We start from the raw sequence: 15,640 nt of genomic DNA, 5'->3' as shown, positions 1-15,640 counted from the left end.
TGAAATATAAATTTCTGATGAATTGTTTATGACATTTTGTTAGTGGCATGTTTTAAATGGAGAACAGTTTTCTTTGTGGACATCAAATACTCCAGTCTACATGGGGTTGTTTCCTCATCTGCAGAATGTAAGTAGACCAGGATTCTGGAAAGGGGTCTCACAGAGGCAGCAGCCATGTCATGATACTTTCAAACAGAGTGTTCAATAATTTGTGATACAATTGGAAGTTGCTCTTTCTATTCCACCCCCAGGACTTTGGGGCGCATCTTTTTTGCTTCACAGACAATAGATTATTTTCCAAAGTGCATATTTTTTTTCATGTTGATGCTGTGAATGCTTTCTACAAAAAAAAAAAAATTAATTGGTCTAGATGTGAAGGGATCCTTAACCTTTTCATCGTGTGGTGAAACAGATAAGTGATGGCTCCTGTTAGGAGAAGATGGCATGAGGAAGACAAGCTTGGAAAGTAGCTTACTAATAATCCCTGAGTCACGTAAAGCTTTCAAGACAATAATTTTGGAGCTTAATTCACCCTACTGCAATTTTGTAGAGGCAAAAATATCAATAAACTCTTGTTGCAACCATTCTGTTGTTCACTATATGAATGACACGCAAGCTTGTTTGATCCAATCTGCCTTTTCATTGGGTTGGGCTTCCTGGGTTCATAGAAATGAACAACACTTCTCACACCCTCCTTCTTTCTGTCTTGTTCCAGATTCCTTATTTCTCAAGCCCCTGTAGTCAAGTTTTGTGATTGATGTTGCAATGTTTCCTTTGTTTGCTGCAAAGCTTGGAATCTTTGAATCATCTTAACCTTTTAACTTTTCTTTCCAATGACCGATTAAGGGATCTCAAATTTCCAATAGGTTTTATTTTACAATCTTCCAATGCCTTTCCATAGATCTTCAATGCTCTTTCAAGCTGCTTCGGCCAGGCAGTGTGTGATGTCTGTTCTTATGCAGACCCCTTGGTGGTTCTACCTTTCCTCCTATGGTCTTTACCTGGCAACAACTGCCACCTATACTGTTATGCAGATTCTGAAATGATTTTTTTTCTGTCAAATACTCGAGACGAATGTATTGTTCATTATGGTTAGGGCAGACATTTTTTCTGAATGACTCTGCTTTGGTATAATTTCCCCTGTTGCCAAGACTCATACTATCAAACTCCAAAAGGGCCTTTGGAAATTCCACTCTATCTCTGCCCATCTCCTTTTCAAAATTACTTGAAACTATTCCTGTTTTCCTCATTTATTTCATTATTAGATGTAATTTCTGCAGTCTACACTAAATGAATATTTTCATTGAACTAGGAAATTCAACGTTTCAGAAATTCAAACTCTTCAGTTTTATCTCTTATTTCATCTAATCTAGATCTAAAGATGAACTTACTCTTTTATGATTGCCCAACATTAGTGAATAATACATTGAAGTATGTTTTGAAACTAAGAATAACACTGGGAGGAAAAAGCAAAATAAAGCCATTTCTTATAACTGGTGATATCTGTTTCCAATTTTTTATGATATATATTACCTCATAATAAAAGTATTTATATCTTCAGGAGATTTTAGTGTTCTCATGGTTTGCCTGTGGTAATGGTAGGTACCTCTGACACTAACATATTTACAGCAAAGGGATATTCGTATTATTATTTTTGTTGTTACTGTTCAGAGATAGTACGGCATAATAGAAACCTGGCTTTGAAATCAAGAAGACCTGAGTTCTAGCCACAACCCTGTGTGTCTTTGAGCAATCATTTAACATCTCAACACTCCCAAGCAACTCTCTAGAAGTACAAGCTCTTCAAGAGTTTCTGATCTGCAATAGTAGATAGAATTTCCTCCCCAGGAATTTGCTATACTCATGAAATTACTGGTCTTCTCTTGACCAAAAAACAAGCATCATCATTATAATATAGTCTTATCGATATCTCATAAGTGACCTGGGCAAGGAAGAGACGATAAACTTATAAAGTTGGCTGAGTCTCTAATCATCTTCTGTTCCTTACATATAAAATGGTGGTTGTTATAAACATTCAGATCCATTTAGAAACATTAATCTGTCTAAATGCCATGACTTTATTTCCTAAATCTAAGCAGTAGGATGAAGAGGATGAACAAGCTAAGCAAGGTTCCAAGATGGCTAAAGTACCGGAAAAGTACCTAGAAGGGAAAGAAAGAAGCTGAGTTGTCAAAGACTCCAGCGTAATATGCCATGGATCAGAAGTGGTGCTCTTAGGACTCCCAGTTAGGTATAACTGGTGAGCATCTGCAGATGAATATTTTAAGCTGCAGGACCTAGCCATTATCTTAACAAGGACTGCTCTCTGGGACTGCCCCACAGAAAACCCTGGGTCCCAGCTCAAGTTTAAGCACAGCGTATTCGATGCCTGCTGTGGTTGCTGTGGAATCACTTTGCTGTGTCCAACCCTTCGAGACCCATTGTGGAGTTTTCTTGAAAAAAGATACTAGAATATTTGTTGTTTTCTTCTCCAGTTCATTTTACAAATGAGAAACTGAGGCCCAAATGGCCTAAATGACATGCCCAGGATCAGAAGCCATATTTGAACTCATAAAGACAAATCTTCCTGCTTCCAAGCCCAGCTCTCTGTCCCCGCCATGATCCAGCACCCATTCTATTCCTAACATAGTTCTAAGCCCATTATATCCTAGTTCAGAAGTCTATAGTAAATACTAGTATTCTCTAAATAGAGAGAAAGCTGTTTAAAGCTGACTTGTCAGAGAGTCAGGATACAAGAATCCATCACTAGGATCAAACCTCCCTTGCACTCTTTTTGGGGTGTTATCAGATTGGTCTTGGCTTACATTCTGTGTCCTATGATGTCCCTCTCATTTACTTAGAATGTTGTGAATTGGAAGGTATTCTATTTGCAAAGCTATTAAGTGGTCCACAAAACTTCTAGTGTTTTGGGATTAAGTGTACTTGGGAAATATTTGACAAAATAAATAAAAATACAACACGACACAGTTAATGTTAATTTGTGGTTCTCTAAATCAACATGTGGCTTTCCAGGATCTATTTCTATTTGAGTTTGACACCACTGCTTTAGAGATCATCAAATTCAAGTGAAAGTTCACTACATCCAGAGTGCTTGAAAAGCAATTATCTTGGCCCTTGGATTTGAACTTCTTGGTACTAGAAATGATGTCATTTTTCCTCCTTCTATCCCTTAAATATCTATTACATAGTTTCCTAAAATTAATAATTATTTGTTTAATTGAATTTTTCCAAGTCCCTTCAAGTAAGAGCAATAGTAAACTTGGTGGCAAATGTGATCCTGGCTTAGCTTTGATTAAGGGAAAAAATGAGAGGAAAGAATGCAGCAGTATATGACACGAACTAAGAAGAGCACATTGACCTGTTTTAGTCAAGGAAAAAGGATCACATTTCCAGACTGTACTTATATAAAACCAGTGACTTACTTCATCATGGCATACCCACTTGGGTCTTAATCACTGTAAATTGAAAAAGAAGCAGATGGCCCATTCCTCCCCCTACTAAGAATAAATTTAGAGAAGGTGAAGAACTCATGACAGCACCTCTCTGAAAAGCAGACCAGACCATAATTTACTAAGGTCTATACTTACTCCCACCCTTAAGAGTCTGATATTGTAAATGAGCTGTAGTCTAGAGGGAATACTCCCTTACAGACTGGCCTCACGGTGATCTTGCTTACTGTAGGTGAAATATTTCTCAAGTAAGGAAAAAAAAGCTGTAAATATATTATGCTACTTAGGCCTCTTGCCAGTTAGTTTAACTGATGGATGGCTGAAATACACAAGCCGGGGCTTTAAATCAGGGCTCTCTTCATCTGAGCCTGAGAGAAAAGATCAAGACCAATTCAATCTCAGCTGTAAGAAATAACCCTTCAGCTCCTTCTAGCTAGTTTCTTCACTGTTCCCTTCACTACAAGCTCCTTTCTTTCTTACTGGGCTAAGCTGGGCTAGCAGTGAGTGCTGGATCAGTAATTCAGAACCAGCCCAAGGTCCCCCACTTTGCTCTCTCTGAATGCCTCTAAATCTCCTTTCAGTTCCTCTGGTGCATGCATCCCCATTCCAATGCCCTCACAAGTAGTCATTTAGTCTCCAAAGAATGAACTTTTTTTTTTTGAACTTTTTGTGGAAGGGAACTTGCCATCTTTCAACCTTGAAATTCTTCTTGAAGCACCTAGATTTGTAAAATGCCATCAATATTTCAATACTTATTATTTCATCAGCCTGAGTCCTCTCTTTACGAGTGAAGTCAATTATCTAGTTTTTCAGAGCTATTGAGGATGAAAATTCGGCTAAATTGGTTTCATGTCTCTCTGAACTTAGTCTGGTACTTCACTCAAGAGAGCTGTTATAAGGCCCCTATTCAAAGTTAAATCCTTGTTAGTTCAGGAGGACTAGTCAGAATTTTAGTTCTACTATATAGCCTCTTAGGATCTTTTCCATACTACAATGAGCCATGGGACTTTGGTAGTAATATTAATAGAAATAGCAGCTCACATTTAGAAAGAATCTCAAAATTAAAACCTATATTTACATGTATTTGGAAAAATGAAATACTATTTTTAAAAAGGTATAGTCTTTTATAAATGTTGGATGATGGATTCATGCTTTGTATAGGAGCTGGACTGGATAATCTCTGAGATATTGAGACTATATATTAATTTCTGCTGCTCCCAGGACAGTAATGGACAAACGGAGAAAACCGGTCCTGGCCTCCAGGTATCACACTTCCTATTGGAAACTAGGAGGCATGGCATCCCTGCATAGAAACATGCTTCTCAGTCATTTACAGAACCATTCTAAAGGTAGTGAGTGCTCTGAATGGCCAACACAATGCTGGTGCTTTGGCATCCAGCCAGTCCTATTCCCCTATTTATCCTTCAAATAATAGAGTGGTATTCTGGGTCCTTTCCACATGTATCCAATCTCATAAACTCATACATTTCTCTTTTTTGAACTCTTCAGAACAGTTCTGGTCACTTATCAGGAACAAAGCTTCTAAAATTTGCCCATCAAATTGTTTTCTTCAAAAAATTACAATTTATCTGAAATACCAAAAGTCCTTTCGAAATTGCACTGCATTCACTTACAACAGCTGGAGGATCGTTCCATTCTTCATACGAGATGGCAGCATATGGGTAAATTCGGTCATTGATGATCTGAAGAGTGGCCAAAGCAATAGATTTCATTGACTTGAAGTAGGCTTCCCAGAACCATCTTGCCTGCAAAAGAAAGAGACCAGTTCTGAAAGACCCCAGAAGCATCTTAGATTTTGCAATTACCCACGTGTTCCCCTTCTTTAATCAAAAACCCTAGTCTCCCATCATGTCATCTTTTGTTAGGCCTTATCTCACCTAACCTATTCTTCAAATCTCAAATCCCTCCATACGTCAGTTCTTTCTGAATCTTTGACTTTTCTTTGCTCCCTTCCAAATTCTGTCTCAATAGTTAGCCAATTTAATTCCACACTGTCATCAAATGTCAAACCCTTTATTCCCTTGTCTGATCATTGCTCCTTCTTTGCCAAACCCCAGTCCTGGATCACTCCCACCATCTGCCTCCTCCTCTCCAATTCACATGCTGATTAATGGAGCTGAAGGAAGTCATACAGCCATGTTGAATGGGTATACTATAAATTCATTTTCTCCAACTTCAAGTGGGCCCGTCTTGCAGGAAAGCAATCTTTTATTCTTCCTTAATTGGTTCCCTATTTCACTCCTCTTAGAAACTCTTTCAAATCTCTTCTCTTTTCAAGTTTTCCATACTTCCTTTTCCTCCTACCCTTTTAGCTGAGAACTGCACCCTTTGCTTTATTGACAAAAATAAAACCATTTGCCACAAGCATCCTTTTCTACCCTTCTCTTCAGCTCAAAACCCATTAACATATTATTTTCTCCCTCTAATAATGAGATAGCTCTTCTTGCCAAGATCAACCACTCTATAGGTGCCCTTGATTCCATCTCTTAGACTGCCCTTTCAATCATTCCTTCATCCTCATTTCGATCTTTAATCTCTTCCTATCTACTGATTCCTTTACTACTTTCAAAAATGTCCAAATCTCCCCAAGTCTTTAAAAAAAAGAAAAAGAAAAAAAAACCTTCACTATTCCTTCTGATTTCCTCAAGCTACTGTCCTATATCTTTCTCCTTTCTTTCTGAGCAAAACTACCAGAAACTCTCTACATTATTTTGTTAAATTCATGTTCTCTCCTCTCTCATTCATTCCTAAAACTTCTGCAATCTGGTTTATAGCGAAGACTGTTTTCTCCAATTACCAATGATATCTTAAATGATAAATCTTATCTTATTTGCTGCCCCTTTTTGACCATCCTTTCTTCTCTAGGTTTTTATGACTTACTCTCCTGGTTCTCCTCCTAGCTGTCTGATTGCTTCTTTCTCAGCCTTATTTGCCGGTTTATCATTCATATTACTAGCTGTGGGGAACTCTATCCCTCTTGAGGACAACTAAGGGCCACTAGGTACCACAGAGATTTGAGAGTTGGGCCTGGAGTTAAAAAGACTCACTTTTCTAAGTCACTTTGAATGACCCTGGACAAGTAATTTAGTCTCAATTTCCCCATTTGTAAAATGAGCTGGAGAAGGAAATGGCAAATGCCTCCAGCATCTTTGCCAAGAAAACCCCAAATGGGGGTGAGTCAGACGTGACTGAAAACCACTCAGCATCCGTCCCTCTTGTCCTCACTTTACTTTCTCTCCTGGTCACCATATTAGCTCCAAGAGGTTTAATTATTATCTGTATGTATACAGGCATACAGACCTACATATCCAGACCCACTCTCTCTGCTGATCTTTAGTATCTGTTCTCCAATAACTGCCTATTGGACATTTCAAACTAGATGTCCCAAAGATGACTCAAATTCAACATTTTTGAAACCAAAGCCATCCCTGTTTCAAACTTCTCTATTCCCACTAAAGGTATCTCTTTCGTTCTCTAAGATTTATACTTTGATATCATTCCTTCCACATAGTCAATGATCTGCCAATCCTGCCATTTCTACCTCCATAATATCTCTTATATCAAATATTATTCCTTCCTCACTCACATATCATGTTAGTTTTTGTTACTTCTTACCTAGATTATTGCAGAATTTTCCTAAAGGGTTTCCCCATCTCAAGTCTAACCTTACTCTACTCTATCCTATATACACTACCAAAGGGATTTTTCTTAAATTCATTTCTCACTATATCAGTCCCCTGCTCAGTGAACTCCAGTGATTCCTTATTGCCTCTAGTTTAAAATATTAACTCCTTTTCTTAGCTTTAAAAGTCCTTCATAATCTAGCCTCAATCTAGCATGCCAGACTCAGTGGACATTACTCTCCTCCCTCCATTTTCTGCAATCCAGCCCCTTTTCTATAGCACCATCCTCCCATCTCCATGCCTTTGCCCTAAATGTATTTCCTCCTTACTTTGACTCCACAGAACCTTTCTCTTGCATCAAGATGCAGCTCAAGCATCAATTCTACATGAAGCATTTCCTGATTACTCCCCCCCAGCAAATGCAACTATCTTCTTTCTAACTACCTTGTATGTGTTTATGCTACATTAAAATGGAAAGTCATCGTGAGTGGGAATTGTTTCATTCTTGATATTCTTATACAGAGAGCTGAACACAGTGCCTAACCGAACAACTAAATAATGTCAATTGACTGCATAGCATTTCCTGTGCAATTTTTCGCTGGTGACATGCTGCAGTTTGCCACAATCACTCTGTGTGTCTCTCCACTGCCAATGTGGTTCACCTACAAGTCTACTTGTTCTCAGACTATGAACATACTTCCAGGTTGTTTCACATTACTGGGAGATGATTTGCTCTATCGCTGACCAGTGAAACAACCCTTCTAAATCCACCCAATTTTATATTGCTTTTCTTTTTTCTTCATCTGTGAATTTCAATCTGCAAAGGAGGGTAGGTCTTTAAACTTTACTATTCAACCAATTTCTCAAGGAGATCAAAGATGTAGGAAAGACCCATAAACACCAAAATAGTACTTGACAAAGCACATATGAATATGATAGAATACTGAAACCCAATAAAAAACAATGACTATAAAACTTTTGAAAGACAAGAGGATTTGTTAGGAGTTAATATAGAACAAAGTGAAGAGTATTGGAATGATCTACTTCAGGGATTCTCAAACTACAGCCCGCTGGCCAGATGCGGTTGCTGAGGACGTTTATGTGGCCCGCCAGATTATGGCAAATGGGCTGAGGGGCGGAGACAGAGTGTGAGCTTTTGTTTTACTCTAGTCTGGCCCTCCCACAGTCTGAGGGACAGTGAACTGGCCCCCTATTTAAAAAGTCTGACTACATGATTATTATTACAATAATATAAAACTATTTGAACGATGTATAATCAAGCAGAAGTGACCAGATGGACACCTCAAGAGAAAGGCGATCATCTCTAGGAGTGTTCCACAGGCCACCCCACATGGCCAGTACCTTCCTTGTCTTGTTTAGCTGTATATTTCTGTCGTGTAAGAGGATTCAAAAGGTGCCCCAGAGAGTGAAAGGAGGGTATGTTTTAAGGAGGTTATGGGAAATGACAGTGACATTTAAAGAACATCATTAAGACTTTTTTTTAAAAAGAACATTTGTGTTTAAAAGATGGGATTCATGTTTAAATAAATAGGCAGAAGCTTGAGATCATCAAAAATACTTCTCAACTTTCCAAAGGCAGTCCAACCCACTGACTTCCTCTAAATTAACTCTAGATTCAGTTCAGTGCCCATTTGCAACGTTTGTCCAAAATCAATGTAATAATAGACCAATTCTATGGGCTATCTATCCACTGCAAGTCTATGTAGACAACAGTGATATATACCTTATTTATAAATATGTCCATCCAAACAGGAGGCATTATTAAAAGTGAATCACAGACTACGCTCAATATAGAGAACTGCTGCATTTATTATTAGTAATGAATATGATAAATTAAAATACTTTGTGCCATTGTATTATTTAGCTCGCATTACCATGGTGTCTTAAAATTTACAAAGTTTTTTCCTCACAGTGGCTCTGAAGCAATATTCAAGTCAGTTCCCTTTTCAAGGCATCATACAACCTACACTCCAGTCTCCTGCTCTAAAAAACCAAAATGAACCCAAGCATTGGGAGATTTTTTTAAATCTAAGTTAAGAAGCTTTGGCTAAATGTGCCAAAGTTCTGTGCCCATAGCTAATCCATGGAGGAGACAGAAACTCTTAGAGTTGGTAGGAAAGAGCCCATGGTAACCAATCCACCCAGAACATTAGCCAAAAGTGCAACTAGAGAATATGGCTTCAAAGTCAAGATGCCTCAGATCATCCAAGCCTGTCCACCCATCCTCAGTCCCTTAGGAAAGGAAGCCTGCTTTGCCAAGAATCACAGCTCAAGTGTTTTAGCCTGGGGTTAAGTGAACTTCCCAGATTAAATTGCTTCTGCAGCTCCCCAGTAACAACTTGATATCTCCAGAAGGCATTTTAATTTATAGCTTCTCAAGGACTCCAGGGCAGCAATTTGCCTCAAGGCAAAGGAACCCTCCACAAAACTGTGGTTTTCATCAAGAGGGCAGAATCTAACGGTCAGTGTGATTGTTTTGTTCTAAAATATGGGCCACATTTCTCTCCATCCAGTGTCTGGAGAGTGGATTCTTCATTTGTGTCTCTGAGAGGCCCCAGGGGGACAGGCACTCCCCTGCTGCGATCAACAGAATGGCTGACATTTTTATAATGGCATTTTTGACCTTCCAAAACACTTTCCTCAAAACAATCCTGTACATAGACTAGTATGCAATAAGTTTTCAAATGAAATGTCTCCATTTACTCAGATAAAAGGGAATATTACTTTTCTAAATTTCCAGTGATCCTCAGAAAACTGCATAATAGCTAACAAATTCCCACAGGTTTACTATTACAGAATTTAGATAAAAGCAAAATGTGGTAACTAATTTTGGGTTCCACTGTGTTGGCCCTATCCCCATGGAAGATTGTACCTATTTCAACCTCAAGCTGATATTGGGAAAGCTTATAAAGAAAGAGTGGGTAGGGGAGCAGCCAGGTGGCACAGTGGATACAGCACCAGCCCTGAAGTCAAGAGGAGCCGAGTTGCTAGCTGTGTGACCCTGGGCAAGTCATTTAACTCCAGCCTCAGCAAAAAAAAGAAAAAAGAAATTAAAGAAAGAGTGTGGAAGTGGAAAAATCCTGGATTTAGAGCTAGTTAGTAGGCAAGGATTCCAGGCCCAGTTGCATGACCCTATACAAGTCATGTAGTCATCTGTGAAATGAGGAAATAATATTTCTACCACTTACTTCAGGGTGGTTGTAAGGTACAAATGACAACGTATATAAAATGCTTTGTAACTATAATAAGAGCACAAAAGGAAAAAAATAAGCACATCAAAATAGGAAAAATGGACTATCCTAAATAGGGAAAGCACATGAATTAAGAAGTCATTGATGGCGAAATCCAAGCACACTTCTAAAAATCTCAGGACATCCATAAGAAAGGTAAACAAAGAAACAGTTAATTCTATGTAAAACTGGTCCTTTCCAGTCAACAAATTCTCAAGACAACCAACCTTTGGTGCAAGAAGATATTGTATTTAACATATACTTTAACATGTCTAACATGTATTGGACTACTTGCCATCTGGGGAAGTGGGGGTAGAGGGAGGGAAGGGAAAAAGTTGGAACTGAAGTTTTTGCAAGTGACAATGTTGAAAAATTACCCATACATATGTTCTGTCAATAAAAAGCTATAATAAATAAAAAAGAAAGAAGATATACAAAATTACCATCTTCAAAAAATAACTGTCCAAAGAACACTATAGACATCTATATCTTTTTGGAATACCAGTCTGAGAAAAAAAAAAAAAATTGGATTGACTCACCCAAAAAGGGGAAGAGAGGCCTTGTCTGAGCCGCGTTCTTCCAGGTAAAGAGGAGCAGCATCAGGGCAGGGAGCAAGATGCTGGCCTGGGTGGTTGGCCAGTGAAAGGGTCACCTTACACCACAGTCCTTCCCTGACCTCTACTACCTGGGAGCCCCACCTCAAATTATATATTTTTTATGTGTGCACAGATTGGTTTTGCTGATAGAACACAAAAGTTCATCTTGGGAACTGACTTGGGCAAAGATTTTTCCTTTTTGATCATCACATTACCACTGTACAGCACAGAGTCTGGAATACGGCAGGTACTTAATGAATGTATGTGAACTGACTTTCTTTTGCTTGGTACTAGGCTCGACTAGTTAAAGTTAGAGAAAAAGGGGGAGGGAAGACAGAAAGGGAGGGACACAAGAGAGGAAGAGAGGGAGAGAGAGGGTAAAGGAAAGAGAAGAAAGTCAGAAAGAGAAAAAAAATTTCTGTCCCAAGATGGAATGAGTTTCCTCTTAAAGTAGTGAATTCTCTATTTCTAAAGCTGTTCAAGCAACTACTGGAGCATCTTTTGCAGGGACATTTCAGAAGAGACTTCTGTCTCAAGGATGGCATGGACTCTATAAGCATCTGCAATTTTAAATTCTATGATCCTAAGGGTGACGAAATAGGATTTAGAATATTTGTTAAGTTGAACACACAAAGGATGTTGGAGGAAGAAACACTGAAAATAGAACAGATTTTTATTAAAATCCTACAAAGCACCTGTAGTCAGGAGGAAATACTTAGGTTTAAGGAGCTAGACTCTCCACTGGTCTTTAATAAGTGAACAAACTGTCAACTTCTTTTTTAAATTTAGAAACTCCCTGAAAACAACCTCAGCTTAACAGACTGGCAGCCCATCAGAAAATGGGACCTGACAGTAGCAGGGTAAAAAATCCAACACAAAGTAGTTATTTACCAATTCACCAATTACCAAGTATTAACGCTACTTAGAACTATACAATGGAGAGGTAATGATAAATAATCTCTCACATCCTGATAATTACTCATTGTAATGTGTAGTTCTAAGGTTTTTTTCTATTCTAATATTCTAGATTCTAGATCAAAGATATCAAACATGTGGTCAGAAACCAGATTAAAATATAACTGGGAAATATTTCATAAAATAAATAAATACAATCACAATGAAACAGGAAATAGCGCCAATGTGCAGAGCCTTCTAGACAGGATGGGAGGGAGGAAGAGATTTGGCACTAATTTTTTTTTTAACTTAATGTTAACAATGTGACATGTAATTGAGAAACATTTAACAAAAGAAATCCAGCCTCAGACACTCGCTAGCTGGGCGACCCTGGGTAAGTCACTCCTCCCTGTCTGCCTCAGTTTCCTCATCTAACAAATGAGCGGGAGAAGGAAATGACCAACCCTGCAATGTCTTTCCAGGTAAATGTCACAGAGAGCCGGACAAGACTGAAATGACCGAACAACATGCCTGCTTCCATGTTCTTTCTTTGTTTTCTTCCTTATAAGAATACCGGTTTCTTGAATGCAGGACTTGGCTCTTCTTTGCATTGCCAACAATTAGCGCAGTGCCAGGCACAGCATTGTACTTGATAAGTGCTTGTTATATTACTGAGTACCTGACAACTTAGCCTGGGAGCCCCGAGAGAAGGAAGCACCCGTCTGGACCCATGCAGCCCGCCAGTGCATCTCAGCGCCGCCACGCTGAAGGCATCGTATGACAGTCGCTTGGAATCACAGGGAATCAGAGAGCCCTCCATACATGCTCCAGGCTGGGCTAGGGGATTTCTGATAGCATCTAGTCAGAGAATGTAGCAAAATAAGCTCTCAAGCCTTCTCTTCTGGCTCAGCTCTCTAGCAGCAAGGCTGGCTCTTAGGGACTGCTCCGGTCAGCAAAGGTTCTATTTTAAGCCACAGGGTCTCAGGAGAACAGCTGAAGCCCATTTTAAAATGTAGCCAATGCCCAGGGCAGTATCAAATATATCATACTTAATGGGGTTTTCATTCCTTCCCTAGAGAACTCATCCTCATTCTAATGAGCTCTTCAAATAGTTAATCTCTATTAGGATAGGCCTCCAAGGAGTCCATAACTTTAGTCCACTTTTTCCACCTGATCATTTATTTATTTTTAAATCAAAACTTATGTGAAGCTATAAGGATCAAGAAATAACAAAACAATATACAAAGAATGAAAAAAAATAGAACAGGATGCAAAATATCTTCTAAGAAAAACAACAAATCTGTAGAACAGATCAAGAAGAAAAAATAAAAGAATAACTGGACTACTTGAAAACTGTGATCAAAAAAAGAACCTTGACAAAATAATGCAAAAAATAATCCAAGAAAATTGTCCTGGAGTGAAAGAACACAAGGGGAAAATCCACCAATCACCACCTCAAGAGATCCTTTGTGTAAAACACATAGGAATAGTATTGCTAAATTTTGAAACCCTTAGATCAAAGAGAAATTTCTGCAAGAAACAAAGGAAAAAAAAACAATTCAAATATGCTCAAGCTACAATTAGAATTATAGAACTTAGCAGCAGCCACAATAAAATCATGGAATCATATATACTGACAACTGAAAGGACTAGGGCTGCAGTGCAAAATATCCTATCCAGAAAAACTACTGATAATATTGAATGAAAAAAATTGGGCATTTAATGAACTTGCAGATTTTCAGAACTTTCAACCAAACTCAAACTCAATAAAAATTTTACCATTTAAGAGCCAATATCAAGATCAATTTCAAGGAATTTAATATGGACAAATTGTTTGTTTGTTTGCTTTTTTACATGGAAAGGCATACCATATGTTTAATACTGACATCCGAAATGGGGTAGCTCAAAAGAAAAATTGGGGCAGAGTTGAATATGATCTGACTCTAAAAAGCAAAACTGTGTAGAAAAAAGGTAAAAATAATAATTGTTATAAAAATGAGGTGCAGAGGAAGAAAAGACATAGAGGCATTAGAGGGGGAGAGGAGGGCTCCTAATTCTGGAAACATATCAGAAATAAGTTAAACTACATATATACTACAGCAACACTACATACACACTACACATATATTCTATATGGCAACACTACATATATATTATAGCACCCTCTAAAACCTATAAAGAAATGAGAGGTGAGATGAAAGAAGGGGAAGCAAAAAATAGGGGAAGAGGACAAGAGAAAGCTCTATGGATGGGGGTAGGTTAAGTAATAGCAAGGCAATTTAAGGAGCAGAATTAAAACATTAGATTTTTATACAACAAGGATCAAGAGTAGGATTTACTAGAGAAAAAAGTATAGCTAGTAATCATTGATCTTAGATAAAGTTAAACTTAAAGATTCAATCAAGAGATTACATTATATGTCAGCCATACTAATACTATTTTAGATGCATGTTTACTTATGGGTAAATGCATGTGAGTGTGTGTATGTGTGTGTGTGTGTGTGTGTGTGTGTATATATATATATATGTGAGTATATGTAGATATATATGCATGTTGCTCTATGTGTATATAGATCTAAGTATATGGGGTCTGTAGGGGTGTGAATGTATATGTATGTTTATATGTGTATGTGTGTGTATACATGTGTGTATGTATATATCTATATGTGATATATAAATATATCTATTTCTATTGCAATATGTAATATGTGCTAAAGATAAAAAATATATAAATATATCTGTGCTTAACTAGAGTCTACATGGGAGAGACAGGGAATGATGAAAGGGGGAAAAAAAGAATAAAATTTTAAAACGTGCACTGCAGAGAACAAAAGAACAACCTACAAGGAAGCAAAGAAAAGATAGCCATTCATGAATATAATTTCTTCTACTATTATAATGTCATTTCTTGAACTGGGAACTTAGTGTTATATATTTTAATCCTCCCTGATGTTCCACTGGTACATCACATGCTGTGCCCTCATTGGACAGTTTCCCGAGGTCCACAGAGAAGTGGTGGAACTCCTCATTGTGCACAGATGAGATACAAGAGGCTCAATGAGAAGAGAGACATAAGACTGAAGGTTCCAATGCCTTAAAATATCTTCTCCAATAAGATGGAAGGTTTTTTGGATTGCAGAAGCCCAACAGTGCCAGACTGCAGAGTTGGCAGGATAGGGGGGACCCCTATGTACCTGAGAAGGCAGGACCATCTGACTCATGCTCGAAAATTTTGGGACAGTAAACTTCAGGCAATCTGCAACTTGGCTGGACTTTAATTATTCATTTAAATACGTTTTGTACTTATCTCCTCTACTTCTGCCCAATGACCTGCCCTTTTGATCACAATGCTACTCTTAAACAATATTAATCAACAGGACATTAAAGGCCACCTAATTAAAACCCAGTATTTACAGATGAGAACACAGACTCCCTGAGGTGAAAGACTTGGCTCAAGGTAACATGTTGTAATAAACAGGTGATGAGAAAAAACAGGATTTGAACCCAGATCCACTGCCTCCTAATCTGTGAGTTCTTTTCAGTAAAAAACTGGCATGAAAGTTATTATTGGACTTTTCAGCCACTTGCTGTCTTGTAAAATAAGTCAGTCAACAAACATGAATTCAGAATATACTATCTACTGGGCATTTTGCTGGATTAGAGAGAGAAGGTCCTGCCTATGAGATGCTGCCATTTATGTGGAGAAGACAATGACTAAGTCCTTACAAGAGCTAAAGTAGATGGAGGAGAATCTGAGAGGAAAGGGTACTAGCAACTGGGGGGCTG

At 38.2% G+C, this 15,640-nt stretch overlaps 1 protein-coding gene across 1 annotated transcript in view; it reads right to left on the bottom strand.

Moving 5' to 3' along the window:
* EXT2 (exostosin glycosyltransferase 2) overlaps positions 1–15,640 on the bottom strand; it is a 156,748-nt gene that overhangs the window by 69,970 nt on the left and 71,138 nt on the right. The window contains exon 8 of the mRNA XM_074273745.1: positions 5,105–5,236. Coding sequence (XP_074129846.1) covers positions 5,105–5,236 — 132 coding nt within the window. The remainder of the gene's footprint in view (positions 1–5,104; positions 5,237–15,640) is intronic.

Source organism: Sminthopsis crassicaudata, chromosome 6 (genome assembly GCF_048593235.1).
Source record: "Sminthopsis crassicaudata isolate SCR6 chromosome 6, ASM4859323v1, whole genome shotgun sequence".
In the NCBI taxonomy this organism is placed as follows: Eukaryota; Metazoa; Chordata; class Mammalia; order Dasyuromorphia; family Dasyuridae; genus Sminthopsis; species Sminthopsis crassicaudata.
Note: the sequence above shows the minus strand (reverse complement) of the source record. Positions and strands in the feature narration are given on the sequence as shown.